Source organism: Chelonoidis abingdonii, chromosome 16 (genome assembly GCF_003597395.2).
Source record: "Chelonoidis abingdonii isolate Lonesome George chromosome 16, CheloAbing_2.0, whole genome shotgun sequence".
NCBI lineage: Eukaryota > Metazoa > Chordata > Testudines > Testudinidae > Chelonoidis > Chelonoidis abingdonii.
In genome coordinates this window covers 3,799,922-3,817,944 of record NC_133784.1, presented here as the reverse complement: position 1 = coordinate 3,817,944, position 18,023 = coordinate 3,799,922, and the positions used below count along the sequence as shown (strand labels likewise).

The 18,023-nt window shown below is 43.9% G+C and overlaps 1 protein-coding gene across 1 annotated transcript in view; it reads left to right on the top strand.

The window, feature by feature from the left end:
* SUFU (SUFU negative regulator of hedgehog signaling) overlaps positions 1-18,023 on the top strand; it is a 112,748-nt gene that overhangs the window by 57,650 nt on the left and 37,075 nt on the right. The window contains exons 3-6 of the mRNA XM_075072970.1: positions 2,008-2,150; positions 4,154-4,239; positions 7,418-7,490; positions 16,238-16,394. Of these exons, the coding sequence (XP_074929071.1) occupies positions 2,008-2,150; positions 4,154-4,239; positions 7,418-7,490; positions 16,238-16,394 (459 nt within the window). The remainder of the gene's footprint in view (positions 1-2,007; positions 2,151-4,153; positions 4,240-7,417; positions 7,491-16,237; positions 16,395-18,023) is intronic.

Below are 18,023 nucleotides of genomic sequence, written 5' to 3'. Positions count from 1 at the left end.
TCATATCTTCACTGTGAAGTTTTCTCTCCTATATAAACAGATTCCATTGTGCCACTCCCCTGGAATACCTTGCCTAACAACCGCCAGATACAGTGCATGGAGCCAATCTTCTCTGTTCTTCCTCTTCTGTCTGAGCAGGAGAGGAGAGAAATTGTCTCAGGGTACGTCTACACTGCACGATTATTTCGAATTAGCTTAAACCGATATTACAAAACAGATCTAATAAAATCGGTTTAGCGCGTCCACAGTGGGATCACGAAATCGATTGTTTGCGTCCATGGTCCAAAGCTACCATCGATTTCAGGAGCGGTGCACTGTGGGTAGCTGTTCCTCAGCTATCCCATAGTTCCCACTTCCGGGTTGAGAGCACAGTGCCTGATGGGGCAGAAAACATTGCCCCGGGTGGTGCTGGGTACAGCCTCACCCCTCCCTTTGTGAAGGCAGCAGACAACCCTTTGGCGCCTTTTTCCCGGAGTGCATTGAGCAAACGCCATAGCACAGCAATCATGGACCCTGAGATCACAAACGGTATCCTGACCGTTGTCAACACCTCGCGTACTCTCTGCCAGCAGCATTCAGTACACAGAGGGTGACATTTACAGTACTCAAGGAATTATTTATTTTACTTCTCTTTCACGTGCTGGGGGGGGGGGAAGAGACTGACGAGCTGTTCCGTGAACCACGCAAGACACCGTGTATTAAGCTACAGACATTGGGCGCTCAGCCAAGAATGCAAATAGTTTTCAGAGACTGCTGTGGAGACTGGTAGCTGTAGTCCTCATTACCTCCTCCCTCCCTCCCTCCATGAGCATCCGTTTGAGTCTCTGGCTTCCCGTTACGGTTGTCACGCACCGCTGTGTATCCTGGAGTTTATTTTTCAAACGCTTTGGCATTTCCTGTTCTTTAACGGAGCTCTGATAAAACAGATTTGTCTCACCATACAGCGATCAGATCTAGTATCTCCCGTAAGGTTCAATGCAGGAGCTACTTTTGCATTTGAACTGCATCGCCACCCGTGGTGATCAGAGCTGGACACGTGAAAGCAGGAAATGTCATTCTAAAGGTCTCGGGGCTTTTCCTGTTTACCGGCACTCCGCATCCGAGTTCGGATTGCGGACCAGAGCGGTCAGTGGTGCACTGTGGGATACCTCTAGGAGGCCAATAATGTCGATTTCCGTCCACACGAACCCTAATCCGAGTTATCACTTTCGAATTTAGCGCTGCTACTCTCGTCTGGGAGGAGTTCCGAAATCGATTTAAGGAGCTGTTTAACTCGATATTAATGATGACGTCGTGTGAACGGGTACAGCGTTAAATCGGTATATCGGCCATTAAACCGATTTAAAGTCGCAGTGTAGACCTGGCCTTACACTCATAGCAGGGAAGAGTAAGGAGGAATTTCTGGATCCTAATCTGTTGCAGTTATTCCAGCATACAGTGACATTTATAGCCATCAAGAGGCTTTTCCATCATTGTGGAGTGAGGTCAGAGGGCACTCTGCTATTCAAATTGCAGCACCAGAGTAGTTAAAACATGTAGTTGGGGGAGAAAATGATTTTAGCTTTCCTACCAGCCTTGTAACGGCCTAGCTGTGAACTTCTGCAGACGATAAACTTAATCTGCCATTTGGCATCTTTTTCTTCATTAGGGCCATGATTTGCAATTCAGTAATCATACAATATAGCTAGATGCCTTTGTCTCATTATAGTCTCATTAGTATGTCCCTCCAAGAAAAATTAAATGGGTTATAATAATAGATGGAAGCAAGACAAATGCTCTTAGCCTGTCTTCCGGTGGTGGTGGTGGTCAGACCAGAGCACTGTGCTTGTAGCAGGTCTGTGTTCAGAAACAGATCAATTTTAAGTGTAAATTCAAATGCCTTAATGTTAGCTAGATAACCTTCCTTCTCTAAGGATGAGTTCCTGCAGACAATTCAAAGATCCAGCATGGGTGGATACTGGCATCAGTTTTATTACTAAATATCTTTGTTTTTTTCCTCCTTCACAGAAAATACCTTCTGTAGTGGCGACCATGTATCATGGCACAGTCCTTTGGACAACAGTGAATCCAGAATCCAGCATATGTTGCTGACTGAAGATCCTCAAATGCAACCAGTACAGACCCCTTTTGGGGTTGTTAATTTCCTGCAGGTATAGAAAAGTAATGGCTGGGCTGGTCATCGTTTTCTGGGAAGTAATACTTACCGTACAGAGCTGACATCACATTCTTCCCTGATGATAAATAGCAGCATTCTGCAGCATTTTCAGCTTAATGATTATTTGTCTGATTTCCACCTTTCTTCCTGCAGCTTTTTTGATGATCAAGGGCTTGGCTACACTGGCACTTTACAGCGCTGCAACTTTCGCGCTCAGGAGTGTGAAAAAACACCCCCCTGAGCGCTGCAAGATGCAGCGCTGTAAAGTGTCAGTGTAATCAGGGCGGCAGCGCTGGGAGCGAGGCTCCCAGCTCTGCATGCTACACCCATAAGGGATGTGGTTTACAAGCAGTGCTGGGAGAGCTCTCTCCCAGCACTGCGGCTCTGACTACACTCACACTTCAAAGCGCTGCCGGGGCAGTGCTTTGAAATTTCTAATGTAGCCATACCCCAAGAGGTTTTGTCACTGAGGAGTCACAGCAAGTTTTTAGATGGGGATTTACCTGGGTTTTCACTCTTCTTTTGCTTATAACCAGGAGATATCATACCCTGCACTCTAGTTCTCAGATCAGGAATGGAGCTGTGTCCTTTCTGGGGCTGACAGAAAAGTAATTTGACCCACTGAAATATGCAGCCAGGTATTGAACTAACTATAATATGTATTTGTCCAATAAAACTTGGATAATCAGTGGGAAAATAAAACACAGTGAGCAAAAATACTTATGCTGGTGACCTAAATTATATCTAAAATATTATAGGAGCATCAGTAGGTGACACCGTAGTTAAGGTTGCATTGAGATTTGCACTTAGAGCAGGAAACACTTATTGGTTGAATTTTAATTGCATATTTAATAGTTGAATTTTAGTCTGCAAATTTGATCCAAAACACTCTTCGTAGGCCAGTGAAATTTTCCATCTAACAAGCTAATGTTTAAGAGAAGTATTGATGTGCAAAAGAAACATTTTTTTAAAAAGGACTCCTTGAAACATAGCTCCAAATCTCATTTCTTTGGGTTCTAGCTAATTGATTGTCTTCCCCCTTCACCATACGTCTCTTGCTCACATCTTAGATCACTTATTAAATTTTCTAAATTGAAACAGTTCTTCCCCTTATTCAGAGATCCTAACTGAGCTATGCCAGTAAAACTAGCTGCTGCTTGGATCCACCAACTGCTTTGATTTTTCCCATGCTACAGGGAGCAGCTTCTCCTGTCGGAAGAGCTCTCTTCCTTCCTGTCCGTATCCCCTACTACTAATGGGGAGGGGGTCAGGGATGAGACCAAGAGAAGCCTAAAGTTGAAGCCCATGTAATCGGAGACCCACAGCTTGCAACTCTGCTGCAAAGTTCATCAGCAGGGAGTCCCCATGTGGTGGGCCTGAGAAAGTCTGTCAGATTAAAACTTGACTTTTGGGCTTTGCTGTATAAGAGGAAGACTGGCTGGGGAAGGGATAGATAATGGGGGGATCAATAAGGTGGTCCTGGGTGAGATGGGGGCCGGGGAGCAAGCAATAGAGCTCCTAGCTGACTCCCTGCTTTTCACAGCTCTGCAGCCCCTATCCCTCTGTTGTGCACAGCCCACCTCCCTCTGTTCATGGATCCTAGCTCTCCAACCCTATTCCCAAGGAGAACATTTATTTTTCCCCCTTCATTTGTATGATGGTTTATTGTTGTGGTTTTGTTTTGATCCATAAGAAAAAATTGTCATGAAAATGAAGAAATTAATGAGATCCTTTTCTGTTTTACAGTTTGATTGTCGTAGGGCATGTAGGAGGGGCAAGTTGAAACAGAGGGGCGGGGGCCATGAGGGCTCATGTGAATGACAGCTTAAAGACTGGATGGTAGTTCTTCTGCACAAGCCCAGGCTTATTTTATAGCTCCAGCTAGCTTAAAGGAACAGCCTCGCGCCCCCAAATCTTACCCAGCCAACACTCACTCCATTGGCACTTGGTACGTTTGCACCTGTTGCATTATGTTTAGTCCATTTGTTCTTGCTCTAGATCGTTGGCGTTTGCACTGAGGAGCTGCATGCAGCACAGCAGTGGAACGGACAGGGGATCTTGGAGCTGCTTCGGACTGTGCCTGTGTAAGTACAGCACCCCACCTGACTTCTGAAGCAAGTGCTCATAAATGCTTATCACCTCAAGCAGCCTGGCAAAAATGGTGCCTAACAGGAGGCAATGTTGTCACTTGTTTTTTATTTGTAACGTGTAGATTGTTTGTTTATTTAAACTTGCTTTGTGGGAGGTGGGAGCTCAGTGCAACTCTTTCCTTACCTACAGAGACTGAGATGTGGGAATCTACTTGTTCAGAATAGAGTACAGTAACTCCTCACTTGACGTTGTAGTTCTGTTCCTGAAAAATGCAACTTTAAGTGAAACAATGTTAAGCGAATCCAATTTCCCATAAGAATGAATGTAAATGAGGGGCTTAGGTTCCAGGGACATGTTTTTTCCCGATACAGTGCTATAGTTGGGAGGTGCCCCTGCCTTACCCCACACAGGGACAGTCCGTTGGCACTGGAGACAGTGAGGCAGGCAAAGAGGCTGAAGGTGCTGTAGGTTAGGAGAAGCATATTGCACAGCAGCAGCGGCAGCTTCTTCTGCTCTGCAAGCACCAGGGGCGGAAGACTCAACCCTTGGCCCACCCACTCTACCCCTTCCCCCAAACCCCCACCCTTAACCCATCTCTTCTTCGCCTCCCCCTCCCCTTTACTCTGCATGCTGTGTCCTTGCTCCTCCCCCCTTCACTCCCCTGCCTCCTGAACACTGCAAGCCAGCTGATTGCCAGGGGCAGGAGGAAGGGGAGGGAGAGGGGAGGTGCGCCAAGTCCTCGCTCCTCCCTCCTGCAATCAGTTGGTTTGTGGCGTTTGAGAGGCGGAGAGGGAGTGGGAGCCTTCACGCCAAGTCCTCGCTCCTTCCCCCTCCCTCCTGAACGTGGCAAGCTAGCTGATTGCCACAGGGGGCAGAGGGAGAAGGCGCTGATCCATGGGGTCTGCCGGCGGTTGGGAGGTGCTGATAGGGGGACATAGGTAGGGTGACCAGAAGTCCTGATTTTATAGGGACAGTCCTGATTTTGGGGTCTTTTTCTTATATAGGCTCCTATTACCTCCCACCCCTTGTCCCAATTTTTCACATTTGCTGTCTGGTCACCCTAGGCGTCGGGGAGCTGATAGGGGGGTTGACAACTGTGTACAAAGCAGGCAGTCAAATGACGTTATAGCGAAGCATTGCACAACTTTAAATGGAGCATGTTCTGTAATTGAGCAGGGACATAAGATCGAAACAACGTTAAGCGAGAGGACATTAAGTGGGAAGTTACTGTAGAGTGAGACATTCGACTTTTAGTTTCCTTCCTCTTATGCCTGTGCCATTTTCTCATTAGTTCTTCCTAAAAGAATCAGATGCTAAGCCAGAATAATTTACTGAGGTGACCTTTCAATACAGCTCAAAATAAGAGGGAAGGAGCCTAGTTTGTTAGAGTACTAGCAAAGTTTGGACCACATCTCTATAAATGAGCTATTGAGTCCGGGTGGGCTAATTCACATGAGGAATGGTACTTATTTTCCTAGTAAGACTGGTTTTGTGTAATTTCCCTCTTGCAAAAATCCAAGTCAGTGTTGGGCAAAGAAAGATGTGGTTTTAAAGATATAAGAATTAGCAGCAGATCACTGTTACCGTATTTACTTGCTAGGCTACACATCAGTGGACGTTTCATTCAGATGTTTTTCTCATATCTTTAAAGGTGAGGAAGGTGTTGTGGTACAGTAATAGATCAAAAGCTTTTATATTAAATGTTTTTGCATGCACATGCCAGGGCTCCATTAAACTTCTCAGGCTTTTCTAGCCCCAACAAAGTGCTTTATTTTCAAAAGTCCAGGCTAGATATCTGGGACAGTCCAGATTTAGGCTGATATCTGTTTCACTCTGAACCCTTCTTCTCAGCACAGGGGCAGACAGTCCTTGAGGATGCCCCAGGGAGGAAAACTTTAGCATGGATGCAAGCCTTTTTCCTATGACCCCAAGACACTAAAACAGTGTCTGACCCTGACTGCTCAAAGTCTGTGTGGAGCCATTTCATTCTCCTTGTTAAATGTTCAAAAAGACAAAACAAAGAGTGCAATTCTTTGACCAGCTCTACTAGAATGGGCATTTATTACAAATGTATCTCCAAGGATAGGCCAAAAACCAAGAAATATCTGTGTTTTGAAGCCAAAAGCTGCCTTGATTTTAGGTAACCAGGAATTGCATCTGTAGTATCACAATTTTCAGGGATTGCAGTGAATAGCATCTTTGTAGTTAACAATTGCCAATCCCAAAGTGATATGATAAACCAGTGATCACCAATACATATCAGAAAATATGAAATACTAATTTTTACCATTTTAACATCTAGTGTAGAAGGAAAGTGTAAGGTGAACATTTAAGGCAAGAAGAGGTGTTTGATTGCAATAACATATTCGATGAGCAAATGAGCTTTTGCAGCAATTCTAGTAAATGAGTTCAAAAATACATCTCTAAACTGACGTAGACCATCTATGCTGCTTGTGACCCAAAATGAAAATTCAGGATGCCTCTTTTTGCAATCATCTGTCTCCCGTCACCTCTGCTAGGAGAGGTGCTGTCTTTCAACCCTCATTGCTAACAAACGCTAAGGCTGCTCTGAACCATTTATGTACACTATGGATACTAACCAGGCAAAACATAAGAACATTAACCATGGTAGGAAGCTAGTTATGATACTGAATGTGACTCTGTTGATCTAGGATGGATTGGCAAAGGTATTTAATCACCTAAGGCTGCAAATAGGCACCTAAATATTTTTGTCAATTTGTGCATTGATCTTGTTAAATTTAGCCTGTGTGTAAACACTGAAATTTTACTTGGTTACAACTCAGTGCCTAGCAAGGCTAAAACTTAATTCAGTCTTGCAGTGTAAATGGGATCAAACCATATTAACTGTCTTCCTGAGCTGTGCAGCAGCTCTGAACTTTGGAAAACTTAAGCAGGATTCAAGAATAGGAGAGAGTCTCCAATGCAAGGCTGAGTAGTGTTGAGCACAACCATGCAGTAAGCAGGTCATGCAGTATAATGCACTTTCATTATGTAATCGTGGATTTAAAGCGTCACTGGGCACTCTGGGTCTTAGAAGCAGTCTGTCCATTACCTGTTTCGTCCAGGCACCTGTTCTGATTAAGCACCATAATGGTGGGAGCTCCTAGTCAGGGTGAGTAACTTTGGTTCACTGCCTTTCTTTCTTTGTAGTGCTGGAGGCCTGTGGCTGATAACAGATATGCGAAGAGGAGAGACCATATTTGAGATTGATCCGCATCTGCAAGTATGTCTTTAGTTAGCTCCTCCCATTGCCTGTGAAGTTGAACTACTCGTTCAAGTGGATCCTCCCACAGCCCTTCTTAGTTAGGGGTAATTCCTGTGTCCTCGTTAACATTCTCTCTCAGGAAAAGTAGTTCTCATGATCAACTGTTGCCAGGCACAAAATTAAATATATCTGTTTAGTGTTGCTGTGCATTGTTGAACTGCTGCATTCCACCTTAGAGATGGCTGCATTTCAACCATGAATGAATGAATTGATTCCTTTAAGTATTGCTGTAAAATGCTCTAGAACGGTGTTTCTCAAACTTTTTGATACTGGGGACCAGCTTGCTACCTTCCTAAACTGTGTCAGGGAGATCTCAGGGACCAGCGCTGCTCCACAGGCTGGTTGTTGAGAAACACTGCTCTAGAATCCTTCAGGATAAAAGGTGCTACAGTTATTGATGAAGGGCCAAATCCTGAAGTCCTTACTCAGTTTGTCCAAATACTGTCTTGGTAAAAAATTGTCCCACCTTACAGGATTCTAAATTAAGTTGTCAGCTCAGGAAAGGGGGTCATTGTAGATTGTCCTCTACTCCATGTACAGCTTTTTTTTTTTTTTTTTTTTTTTTTTAAGAGGGAAGAACAAACAAGATGTTAGGGTACTTAAGGAAAAGAGTGGAAAATATTACAATGCCTTGGTGTGGACTTGTCTGGAATAGTGTGGACAGTACTGTCATCCCATCTCAGAAAGGATATTGCAGAGCTAGAAAAGGGTTCAAAGAAAGATAAGAGAGATCAAGGGCGTAGAGAAACTCATATGTGAAGAAATTGAAAAATTGGGGATTTTTATCTTAGTAAAGGGATGAATAAGAGGGGATATAGGTATATAATCCACATGGTATAGAGAACATGGGTGGGGAACTTATCTCTGTTTTGTAACTCAAGAACAAGGGGATATTCAATTACATTTCAATGTCAGACATTCAACACCAATAACAGAAACTCTCACACATGTGATTGGTTGTGGAACTCATTGCTGCAGGAAGTCATTGAGGCCAAGAATTTAGAAGGATTCAAAACAAAATTGGATGTGGATTTCAAGCATTCTTAAAACTACAATATTCACCTGGGGAACTAAGGAAACAGATTGACAGAGCAAGACAGGTACCCAAAAATCACCTACTACAGGACAGGCCCAACAAGGAGAATAACAGAACACCACTGGCCATCTTGTACAGCCCCTAGCTAAAACCTCTCCAGCACATCATCAATGATATATAACTGATCCTGAAAAACATTCCCTCACTGTCACAGACCTTGGGAGGCAGGCCAGTCCTTGCTTACAGACAGCCCCACAACCCGAAGCAAATAGTCACCAGCAACTACACACCACAGAAATACTAACCCAGGAACCAATCCCTGTTACAAACCCCATTGCCTTCTCTGTCCCCATATCTACTCTAGCGACACCATCAGAGGAGCTAGCCACACCATCAGGGGCTCATTCACCTGCACATCTACTAATGTGATAAATGCCATCATGTGCCAGCAATGCCCCTCTGCCATGTACATTGGCCAGACTGGACAGTCTCTACATAAAAGGATTAATGGACACAAATCAGACATCAGGAATGTAACATATAAAAGGAAGTAGGAGAACATTTTAATCTCCCTGGACATTCAATAGCTACTTTTAAAATCTGTTATTCTTCAAAAACAAAAACTTCAAAAACAGACTTCAGAGAGAAACTGCAGAGTTGCAATTCATTTGCAAACTTAACACCATTAATTTGGGCTTGAATAGGGGCTGGGAGTAGCTGACTCATTACAAAAGCAATTTTCCCTCTCTTCGTATTGACACCTCCTCATCAATTATTGGAAGTGGACCACATCCACCCTGACCAAATTGGCCTTCAACACTTGTAAGGTAACTCTCTTCTCTTCATGTGCCAATATATATGTATGTCTGTGTCTCCAGTTTTCACTCCATGCATCTGAACAAGTGGGTTTTTTACTCACAAAAGCTTATGACTAAATAAATCTGTTAGTCTTTTAAGGTGCCACTGGACTGCTCATTGTTTTTGTGGATACAGACTAACACGGCTATCCCTCTGATGCATGGATTTCAAGGCTATCAAGAAAGTTGTTATAAGACAAAATTTGAAAGGATATTAAACCTCAGGGTTTAAGCCAGTCTAACTACTAAAGATCAGGAAAAGACCCTGATGCACGTTCGTCTGGAGCATCTGTTACTGGCCATTGTCAGAGACATGATACTGGACTAGCTGCACCATAGATACGATTCATTATAACAATTGTGTTTCTCTGACATCAGTAAGAATTTTGCCTTAGTAAAGAACTCAAGATTTGGCCCAATATAACAGGTTTTATATTAGCTATTCCATTTGTCTTACGGTCTATACATCTGTGTCTAATTGTCCTACGTAACTATTCAGTATCTTTAATGTGAAAGCTTATATATTAAAACCAAATTATATGCTTTTTTTCCCCCAGGGGCATGTACATTTAAAACTCTAATCAAAATCTGGCAGAAACATAGTTCCACAAATCCAACAAATGTGTGGTTTTTTTGACAGATTTGACAGTGGTAGGCACTAATACAAAACCTTGAAAGATACATAATCTCCTACCATGGAAATGCTTGGCTGAAACATAGATGTTTAACAGTGGAAGCAACACTACACAGAAGCTTATGGCAGATTGTAAAGAATACAATACCCCTACTCATACAGGAAATGCCATGGAATGTTGAATGAGCCCACGTGAACTTCAGTTTTACATTTTATGTATTCCACAGCACTACCAGCAGCTCATCATGGTTAACCCCAAACTGGAGTGTTGGTTCAGTATTAACTTGGTAGGGTGAGGGGTAGGATGCCACTTTACTGAGTCACAAGCTCAATCTTCCAGCACCCTTTTATCCTGGCTCCCTTGAAGTGCTGATCAGGGCTGACAAGATCTGAAAAGGTCACAACCTGAGGTATGGAAGTAGAGTTCTACCTCCGGTATTGTTTTTGTTCTTCCACTGCAGCTAGCAAGATTTGATTACTACTTTTAAAAGATTGTCTGTAATATTTAGTGTCTCCCTCTCAGTGCTTTCCACGCCGAGACAGTGCTACACTATTCTTTGCACAATGGTGCCCCCTAGTGCCCACATTCTTGTTCATAGAGGCTCTAAGTAAAAGTGTGTGTTTCGGGGTGGGAACCAAACTTCCTGACATGCAAGTCAGCCATGACAGGCTGAGGTGTAGAAGTACTCCTTTTTTCCCATCAGGCTCTGACTGTGTTTTCCCTTATCTGTTTGGGTCATTGATCTATTTGGGTATAAACAGTCTACATCCTCGGCATCTCCTGCCCCTGTCCTGTCCAGGTGCATACAGAAGCAGATGAATGTATGTTTCCTGCCGTGCTGCAGAACAGAGACTCGGCAGAGGGCTGTGCAGGCATAAGCGGCTGCTGCTGTGTTGAGTACTGTGCCAGGCCCATGTTTAATGTCTGGCAAGTTAAAGAAGTATGGACTATAAGGTGGATAGAAAGCTGGTTAGATTTTCGGGCTCAACGGGTAGTGATCAATGACTCCATGTCTAGTTGGCAGCCGGTATCAAATGGAGTGCCCAAGGGTCAGTCCTGGGGCCGTTTTTGTTCGATATCTTATTTATGATCTGATGGGTGGCGTGGACTGCATCCTCAGCAAATTTGCAGATAACACTAAACTGGGAGGAATGGTAGGGTATGCTGGAGAGTAGGGATAGGATACAGAGGGACCTAGACAAATTCGAGGGTTGGGCCAAAAGAAATCTGATAAGGTTCAACAAGGAGAAGTGCAGAGCCCTGCCTTTAGGACGGAAGAATCCCATGCACTGCTACAGACTAGGAACCGAATGGCTGGGCAGCAGTTCTGCAGAAAAGGACCTAGGGGTTACTATCATAGCTTTCCTACTCAGATTTGAACCTTAGCGTTCATAACCTGAGAAGCTAGCATGAACCCCTCTAAGCTTAATTACCAGCTTAGATCTGATATGCTGCCACCAACGAGGAATCAGTGCCTGGTACACTTGAGCCCCCCCAAAACTTCCCTGTGGGACCCCCAAGACTCAGATGCCCTGAGTCTCCTAACAAAGGGAAATAAACCATTCCCCCCCACTCTTTCCCACCCAGAATTTCCCTCTGAGCTAACCTGAGAGTTACTGATGCAACCTCTTTACATCACAATACCAAGAAGCATGTCTCCTCTCTTCCACAAAGACAAACCCAAAGACAAGGAAACAGAAAATATTATCTCTCTTCCCCTTAGTTCTTCCCGCCCTGGGACACTAGAGAGTTAAACACAGAGAGCAGTCTTCCCCTTCCCCTGTTTCCTTTCTCCCACCAATTCCTGGTGAGTCAACTAAACAAAAAAAAATACAGTCTTAAAAAGCAGAAACTTTTAATAAAAAAAAAAGAGAGAAAGAATAACATTCTCTTAACCTAGGTGGTAAGATACAGGGTTTCACTTATAGAAATGAATAAACATAGAAAGGATAAACAAGCCTACAAAACAATACAATTAAATACTTAGCAAATACACTAAAGACTCCACCAGCCAGATACACAGATGCAAATACAGCAAACAATTAAAAGACGTACTTTCGCACCTTACTTACAATGGGAAACAGAAGATTAGAAGACTGGAAATAGACCCTCTCATAGCTGAGAGACACAGAACAGACAAAACCCAAGACAAAAACCCCCACAATTCCCTCCTTAACTTTTGAAAAATCTGGTTCCTGATTGGTCCTCTGTCAGGTGTTTGGTTCCTTGTTAACCCTTTACAGGTTAAAAAACATAACCCTTCTATCTGTTTTGACAGTTACAGTGGACGAGAGCTGGATGAAGATCAACAGTGCCTTGTGCCAAGAAGGCAACGGCATGTTGCTGTATAAGTAGGGCATGCTAGCAGATCGAGGATTGATCATTCCCTCTATTCAACATTGTGAGACCTCATCTGGAGTACTGTGCCAGTTTTGGGCCCACACTACAAAAGGAGTGGAAAAATTAAACCACACGAGGCAGCAGGGGCTGGAGCACATGACTTATAAGAGAGCTGAGAAACTGGATTGTTTAACTACAGATGAGAAGAATGGGGGGATTGATACAGCTTTCAACTACTTGAAAGGGTTCCAAAGAGATGGATCAGACTGTTCTCATGGTAGCAGATGACAGAACAAGAGTAATGGTCTCAAGTTGCAGAGGGAAGTTTAGGTTGAATATTAGGAAAACTTTTCATGAGGAGGTGGTGAAGGCACTGGAATGGTTACCTAGGGAGTGGTGGAATCTCCTTCCTTAGAGTTTTTTAAGGTCAGGCTTGACAAAACCCTGGCTGTGGGATGATTTAGTTGGTGTTGGTGCTGCTTGGAGCAGGGGACTGGACTAGATGACTTCCTGAGGTCCCTTCCAACCCTGATATTTTATGATTCTATGACACATAAAGCAAGTGGTGGGCCTCAGTGAGCTGCATGCTCAGAATGGGGGTATGGAGGCTGAAGTTGCATTGGGTAGTGACAGTGATTGGAAATGTTTCTCAGGAGAAAACCTTGCCACTTTCCTGAGAGCTGGTAATGCCCAGCTGCCCAGTAACTATTGAGGGATCTAGCTTGTGTTTAAATTGCATTCTCTTGTGTGGAAGGGGAGGTTTATCTTTAGCACAGTGGTTCCCAACCTCTTCCAGACAACTATATGTTAGCCAGGCTTGGGACCAAATGCAGCCCGGGCATAAGCAGACATGCTTCCTGTTTGAAGTTATTGAGAATTATGCCCAGTTAAGCCAGGGCTGAACTTAGGTCCTAAGAGGACAGCTATATATATACACAGCAGTGTTGGTTGCCTCCAACTGAGTTGTGTGGATCTTGAACTGCTCTGAATCCATCTCTCAATCACAAGAACAGTCCACGCTGCTTTGTGGGTTACAGCATATGCAGTTGAGTGTGGGTGACAGAGGTAGTCAGAGATTAGCAGAGATGCTTCTTGTTATGGGACTGATCTTGCAAAATGCTGAATGCTTCCAAGTTTCCCACGGAAGTCAATGGGAATTGAGTATGCTAAGCACCTAGTAGGATAGAGCTCTAAGGTAGAGATAAGAAATAGTCATTGCTGATACTGGAGTGTGTATGTACCACTTGAAGAACCATTCTTTCACTGAATGCCTGAAGTTGCTGCTTCACAGTTTGCTAGGCTTCTTGCACCTATTGAGATGTCCTTGAGGAATGCATAGAAGCAGAGACATTGGTAGCAACACTGAAGGATGCTAGCAAGGGAAGGGGGAACCTGACTTTATTCAGTGCTGAGAAATTTGTACTGGTTTAGTGGAACTCTTAGAGATGGCATCAGTTTTGCCTATAAATAGAATGACTTTCCCCCTGCTGAGCTGACTCGTAGTCCTGATCCTTATGTCACCAGTCCAGAGCATGCAGGGACCTCGCAACATAAGGAGGAATTTGATAACTGCAGACATTAAACTTGAGGTACCTCCGAAGGTGAGGATGGGGTACATAAGTAATGCAATGAAAACTGGATAGAAACGCTAGTGGTTGATGTTTACTTTAGCTTGGAGTCAGCCTTTTCATAGAATATCAGGGTTGAAAGAGACCTCAAAAGGTCATCTAGTCCACCTCCCTGCTCAAAGCAAGACCAACCCCAACTAAATCATCCCAGCCAGGGCTTTGTCAAGCCTGACCTTAAAAACCTCTAAGGATGGAGATTCCACCACCTTCCCTAGGTAATCCATTCCAGTGCTTTACCACCCTCCTAGTGAAATAATGTTTCCTAATATTCAACCTAAACCTCCCCCTCTGCAACTTGAGACCATTGCTCCTTGTTCTGTCATCTGCCACCACTGAGAACAGCCGAGCTCCATCCTCTCTGGAACCCCCCTTCAGGTAGTTGAAGGCTTCTACCAAATCCCCTTTCACTCTTCTCTTCTGCAGACTGACTAACCCCAGTTCCCTCAGCCTCTCCTCATAAGTCATGTGCTCCAGACCCCTAATCATTTCCGTTGCCCTCCGCTGGACTCTCTCCAATTTGTCCCCATCCCTTCTGTAGTGGGGGGCCAGAACTGGATGCAGTACTCCAGGTGTGGCCTCACCAGTGCCAAATAAAGGGGAATAATCACTTCCCTCGATCTGCTGGCAGTGCCCCTACTAATACAGCCCAATGTGCCATTAGCCCTCTTGGCAACAAGTGCACACTACTGATTCATATCCAGCTTCTCGTCCACTGTAACCCCTAGGTCCTTCTCTGCAGAGCTGCTGCTTAGCCGGTCGGTCCCCAGCCTGTAGCAGTCATGGGATTCTTCCATCCTAAGTGCAGGACTCTACACTTCTCCTTGTTGAACCTCATGAGGTTTCTTTTGGCCCAGTGCTCCAATTTGTCTAGGTCACTTTGGACCCTATCACTACCCTCCAGCATATCTACCTCTCCCCGCAGTTTAGTGTCATCTGCAAACTTGCTGAGGGTGCAATTAATCCCATCATCCAGATCATTAATAAAGTTGTTGAACAAAATCAGCCCCTTTTAAACCACTGCAATGGCAAAGAGGCTTGCACTGACAATCTGGAAACTCTGAGGATACAAATACGGCATGTAAGTTTCCATTAAAATCTGATGGCTGAAAAACAAAGTTCAGAGCATCTAACATCCAAGCATGCTTGAGTCAGTACACTGAAGCAAGAACTCTCTTTAAAATGTGGGTGGAGCTGACAAAACGGTCACTTTTTTTTACTGTGTACAAATTGAAACCAGGAAGAAAGTTCCACACTTGCATTCAAATGCATACAATGAATAGAAGCTGAGTTCATCTTTGTATTTCAACCTTAAAATGAAAACAGCAAGGAGTTCTTATGGCACCTTAGAGACTAACACATTTATTTGGGCATAAGCTTTTGTGGGCTAAAGCCCACTTCATCAGATGCCTGGAGTGAAAAATACAGTAGGCTCTGTGTGTGTGTGTGTGTGTGTGAGATTCAATAAATTTGTTAGTCTCTAAGGTGGCACAAGGACTGCTTGTTGTTTTTGCTGATACAGGCTAACACCGCTACCACTCTGAAACCTCAAAGTGGTTTGGGTCAACAGCATCCCCTAGTGGTAAAAGCTGGAAATCCAGTCTAAAAATAGTTCCTTCACTAGGTAGGCCCACGCTTAAATTTTTGGCTACAGTTCAAAGTATGAACGTTGCTAGCAACAAGTGTGTGTGTCCTGGAAAACTTGTGGTGTCTAAGAACATACAGTAGTGTTAGTCAGCACTTATTATCTGATGTCCAAAAAGTCAGGTGTGGACATACCCATTGTGTAAACCTCACCAGAGTAGTCTCTCGTGTGCTGGGAAATTCTAACTCCAGAGATGCAAGGCATTCATGTGTTTGTAATTAAAGGGAGTGTTATGCAAAACCTCAGAGAACATTGCAGAAACAGTAATTGCTCATCCCTACATTCATTGAGTTTATCTGTGGTTTGTAACATTGATACACGGTTAAGAATTGAATGAAGAGCGGAAGTAATTTGGTCATTTTGCAGAGATAGTATATTCATGCTTCTTGTGCTTTGGGTCTTTTAGAAGCATGTCAGAGATCATGGCTTTGGTCACCCGGGAGCTGATTTGGAAAGCAGCTGTTTTGCACTCAGCTGGTAACAGGTGCACTGCAAGACTGTGCTTCTGACAGCTGCTTAGATCCAAACCACACCCAAAAAAGTCATGGCTCTTGGGATCTTTTCAAGCAGGAGAGAGTCGATAAAGGAATTGAGACAGATGGTTCGAACCTGAGTGGAGTGAGCGCCAAATGTGCCTGGGATGATCTGAGCCGGCCTCCAGAGGATGATGAAGATAGTAGAAGCATTTGCATTGGAACGCAGCCACGACGGCTGTCTGGGAAAGGTAAGAGGGACTTCACTGAGTCAGTCCCCTTCTCCCTCTCAGCCCCCGAGATATTCCCCATGTACTTGAAGCATTTGGTTTGCATAGCCTTAGGCCTATTCTACAGAGCTTGAAAGTTCACATTAAAGTTGTGCCCAGTCTTGGGGTTCATTGCAAACCCCAACCCTGCTCAACATCACCCTCTTCAGGGAAGGAGGGAATTTGTTTCAGGTGACTGTTTGAGTTTAGCTTTGTTTGGGTTAATGCGAGTCAGAAAGTCCAGAGTAGAACTCAGAAAGCAAGCCCATGTGATGTGAAACCAAAAAGGTTCATCAGACACCTGTGCACAATAGTTGTTTCCCCCACCAGACTCTAATTCTAATATAATATTTCCAAGTATTGGCTTGTCGCAACAATAACTCAAATGGTACCTGTAAATAAGGGGCTCTGGAGAACAGGCTGAGAACACTGGAGACCTTATAGTGAGTGGCATTTTGGGTTACACATGGGGAATGTGGTGCACACATGAGTGTGTGTATTTTAAGTCCTGTTTAAATTAGATCTTTCAAATCCATATAGATTTATTACAATAAAATGTGTGGAAGTCTGATTTATAGGAGGAATTGACTTTAAAAGCAAGTAATGATGATTTCTGTAGACATAATCAATTAATATTTTTCTTGTCTTCCCTTTTTTTTAACTGAGAAATGCGGTCTTGGGGATATGTAAGTCATAGTACATAAGACACCAATTCCCCACATCCTCCCCGGTCCCCCAAATGAAAATCTGGGAGATCTATACAACGTCATATTTGTTATGCCCTTCCAATGATTCTGAAATGCTTTATATAGAATATTTCACTCCAACCTTTCACAAAAGTAGAGGGAGCTTCTTAGGAAGGCTTGCATGCAAATTTCCCTGTAATATATTTGTGTATCAGACATTATTGAAAAAATGTAAAGGTTAAGGACTGCATTGAAAATGTATTTGAGGCTAAATGTGAAAATTAAGTTTCAGGATGAACTTTTGCCCTGTGTAAAATTCTGTTCAGTTCCTTTCTTTCTTGGAGCCCACTCACATGAATGTGTTTAAATTAACTGACAGACTTGCAAAGCCAAATGTAGAAGTTTAGGGAATCATTTTTAATCTGATAAAGGGACAAACTTCCATTGTGTCACCTGGTTTGGAAAATTCTCAGCAGGGCCGGCTCCAGGCACCAGCTTACCAAGCAGGTGCTTGGGGCGGCAACTCTGGAGCGGGGCGGCACTTTAAGGTATTCAGCGGCAATTCGGCAGAGGGTCTGTCACTCCCGCTCAAAGCGAAGGACCTCCCACTGAATTGCCACAGATCGCAATCGCGGCTCTTTTTTTTTTTTTTTTGGCTGCTTGGGGAGGCAAAACCCCTGGAGCCGGCCCTGATTCTCAGCATCAAAGGATTAAACAAAGACTGTGAATGGCTTGCCAACTACAAAACCAGTTTCTCCTCCCTTGGTTTTCACACCTCAACTGCTAAACAGGGCCTCATCCTCCCTGATTGAACTAACCTCGTTAAGTCTAGCTTGCTTGCATATATATACCTCCCCCTGGAAATTTCCACTACGTGCATCTGACGAAGTGGGTATTCACCCACAAAAGCTCATGCTTCAAAACA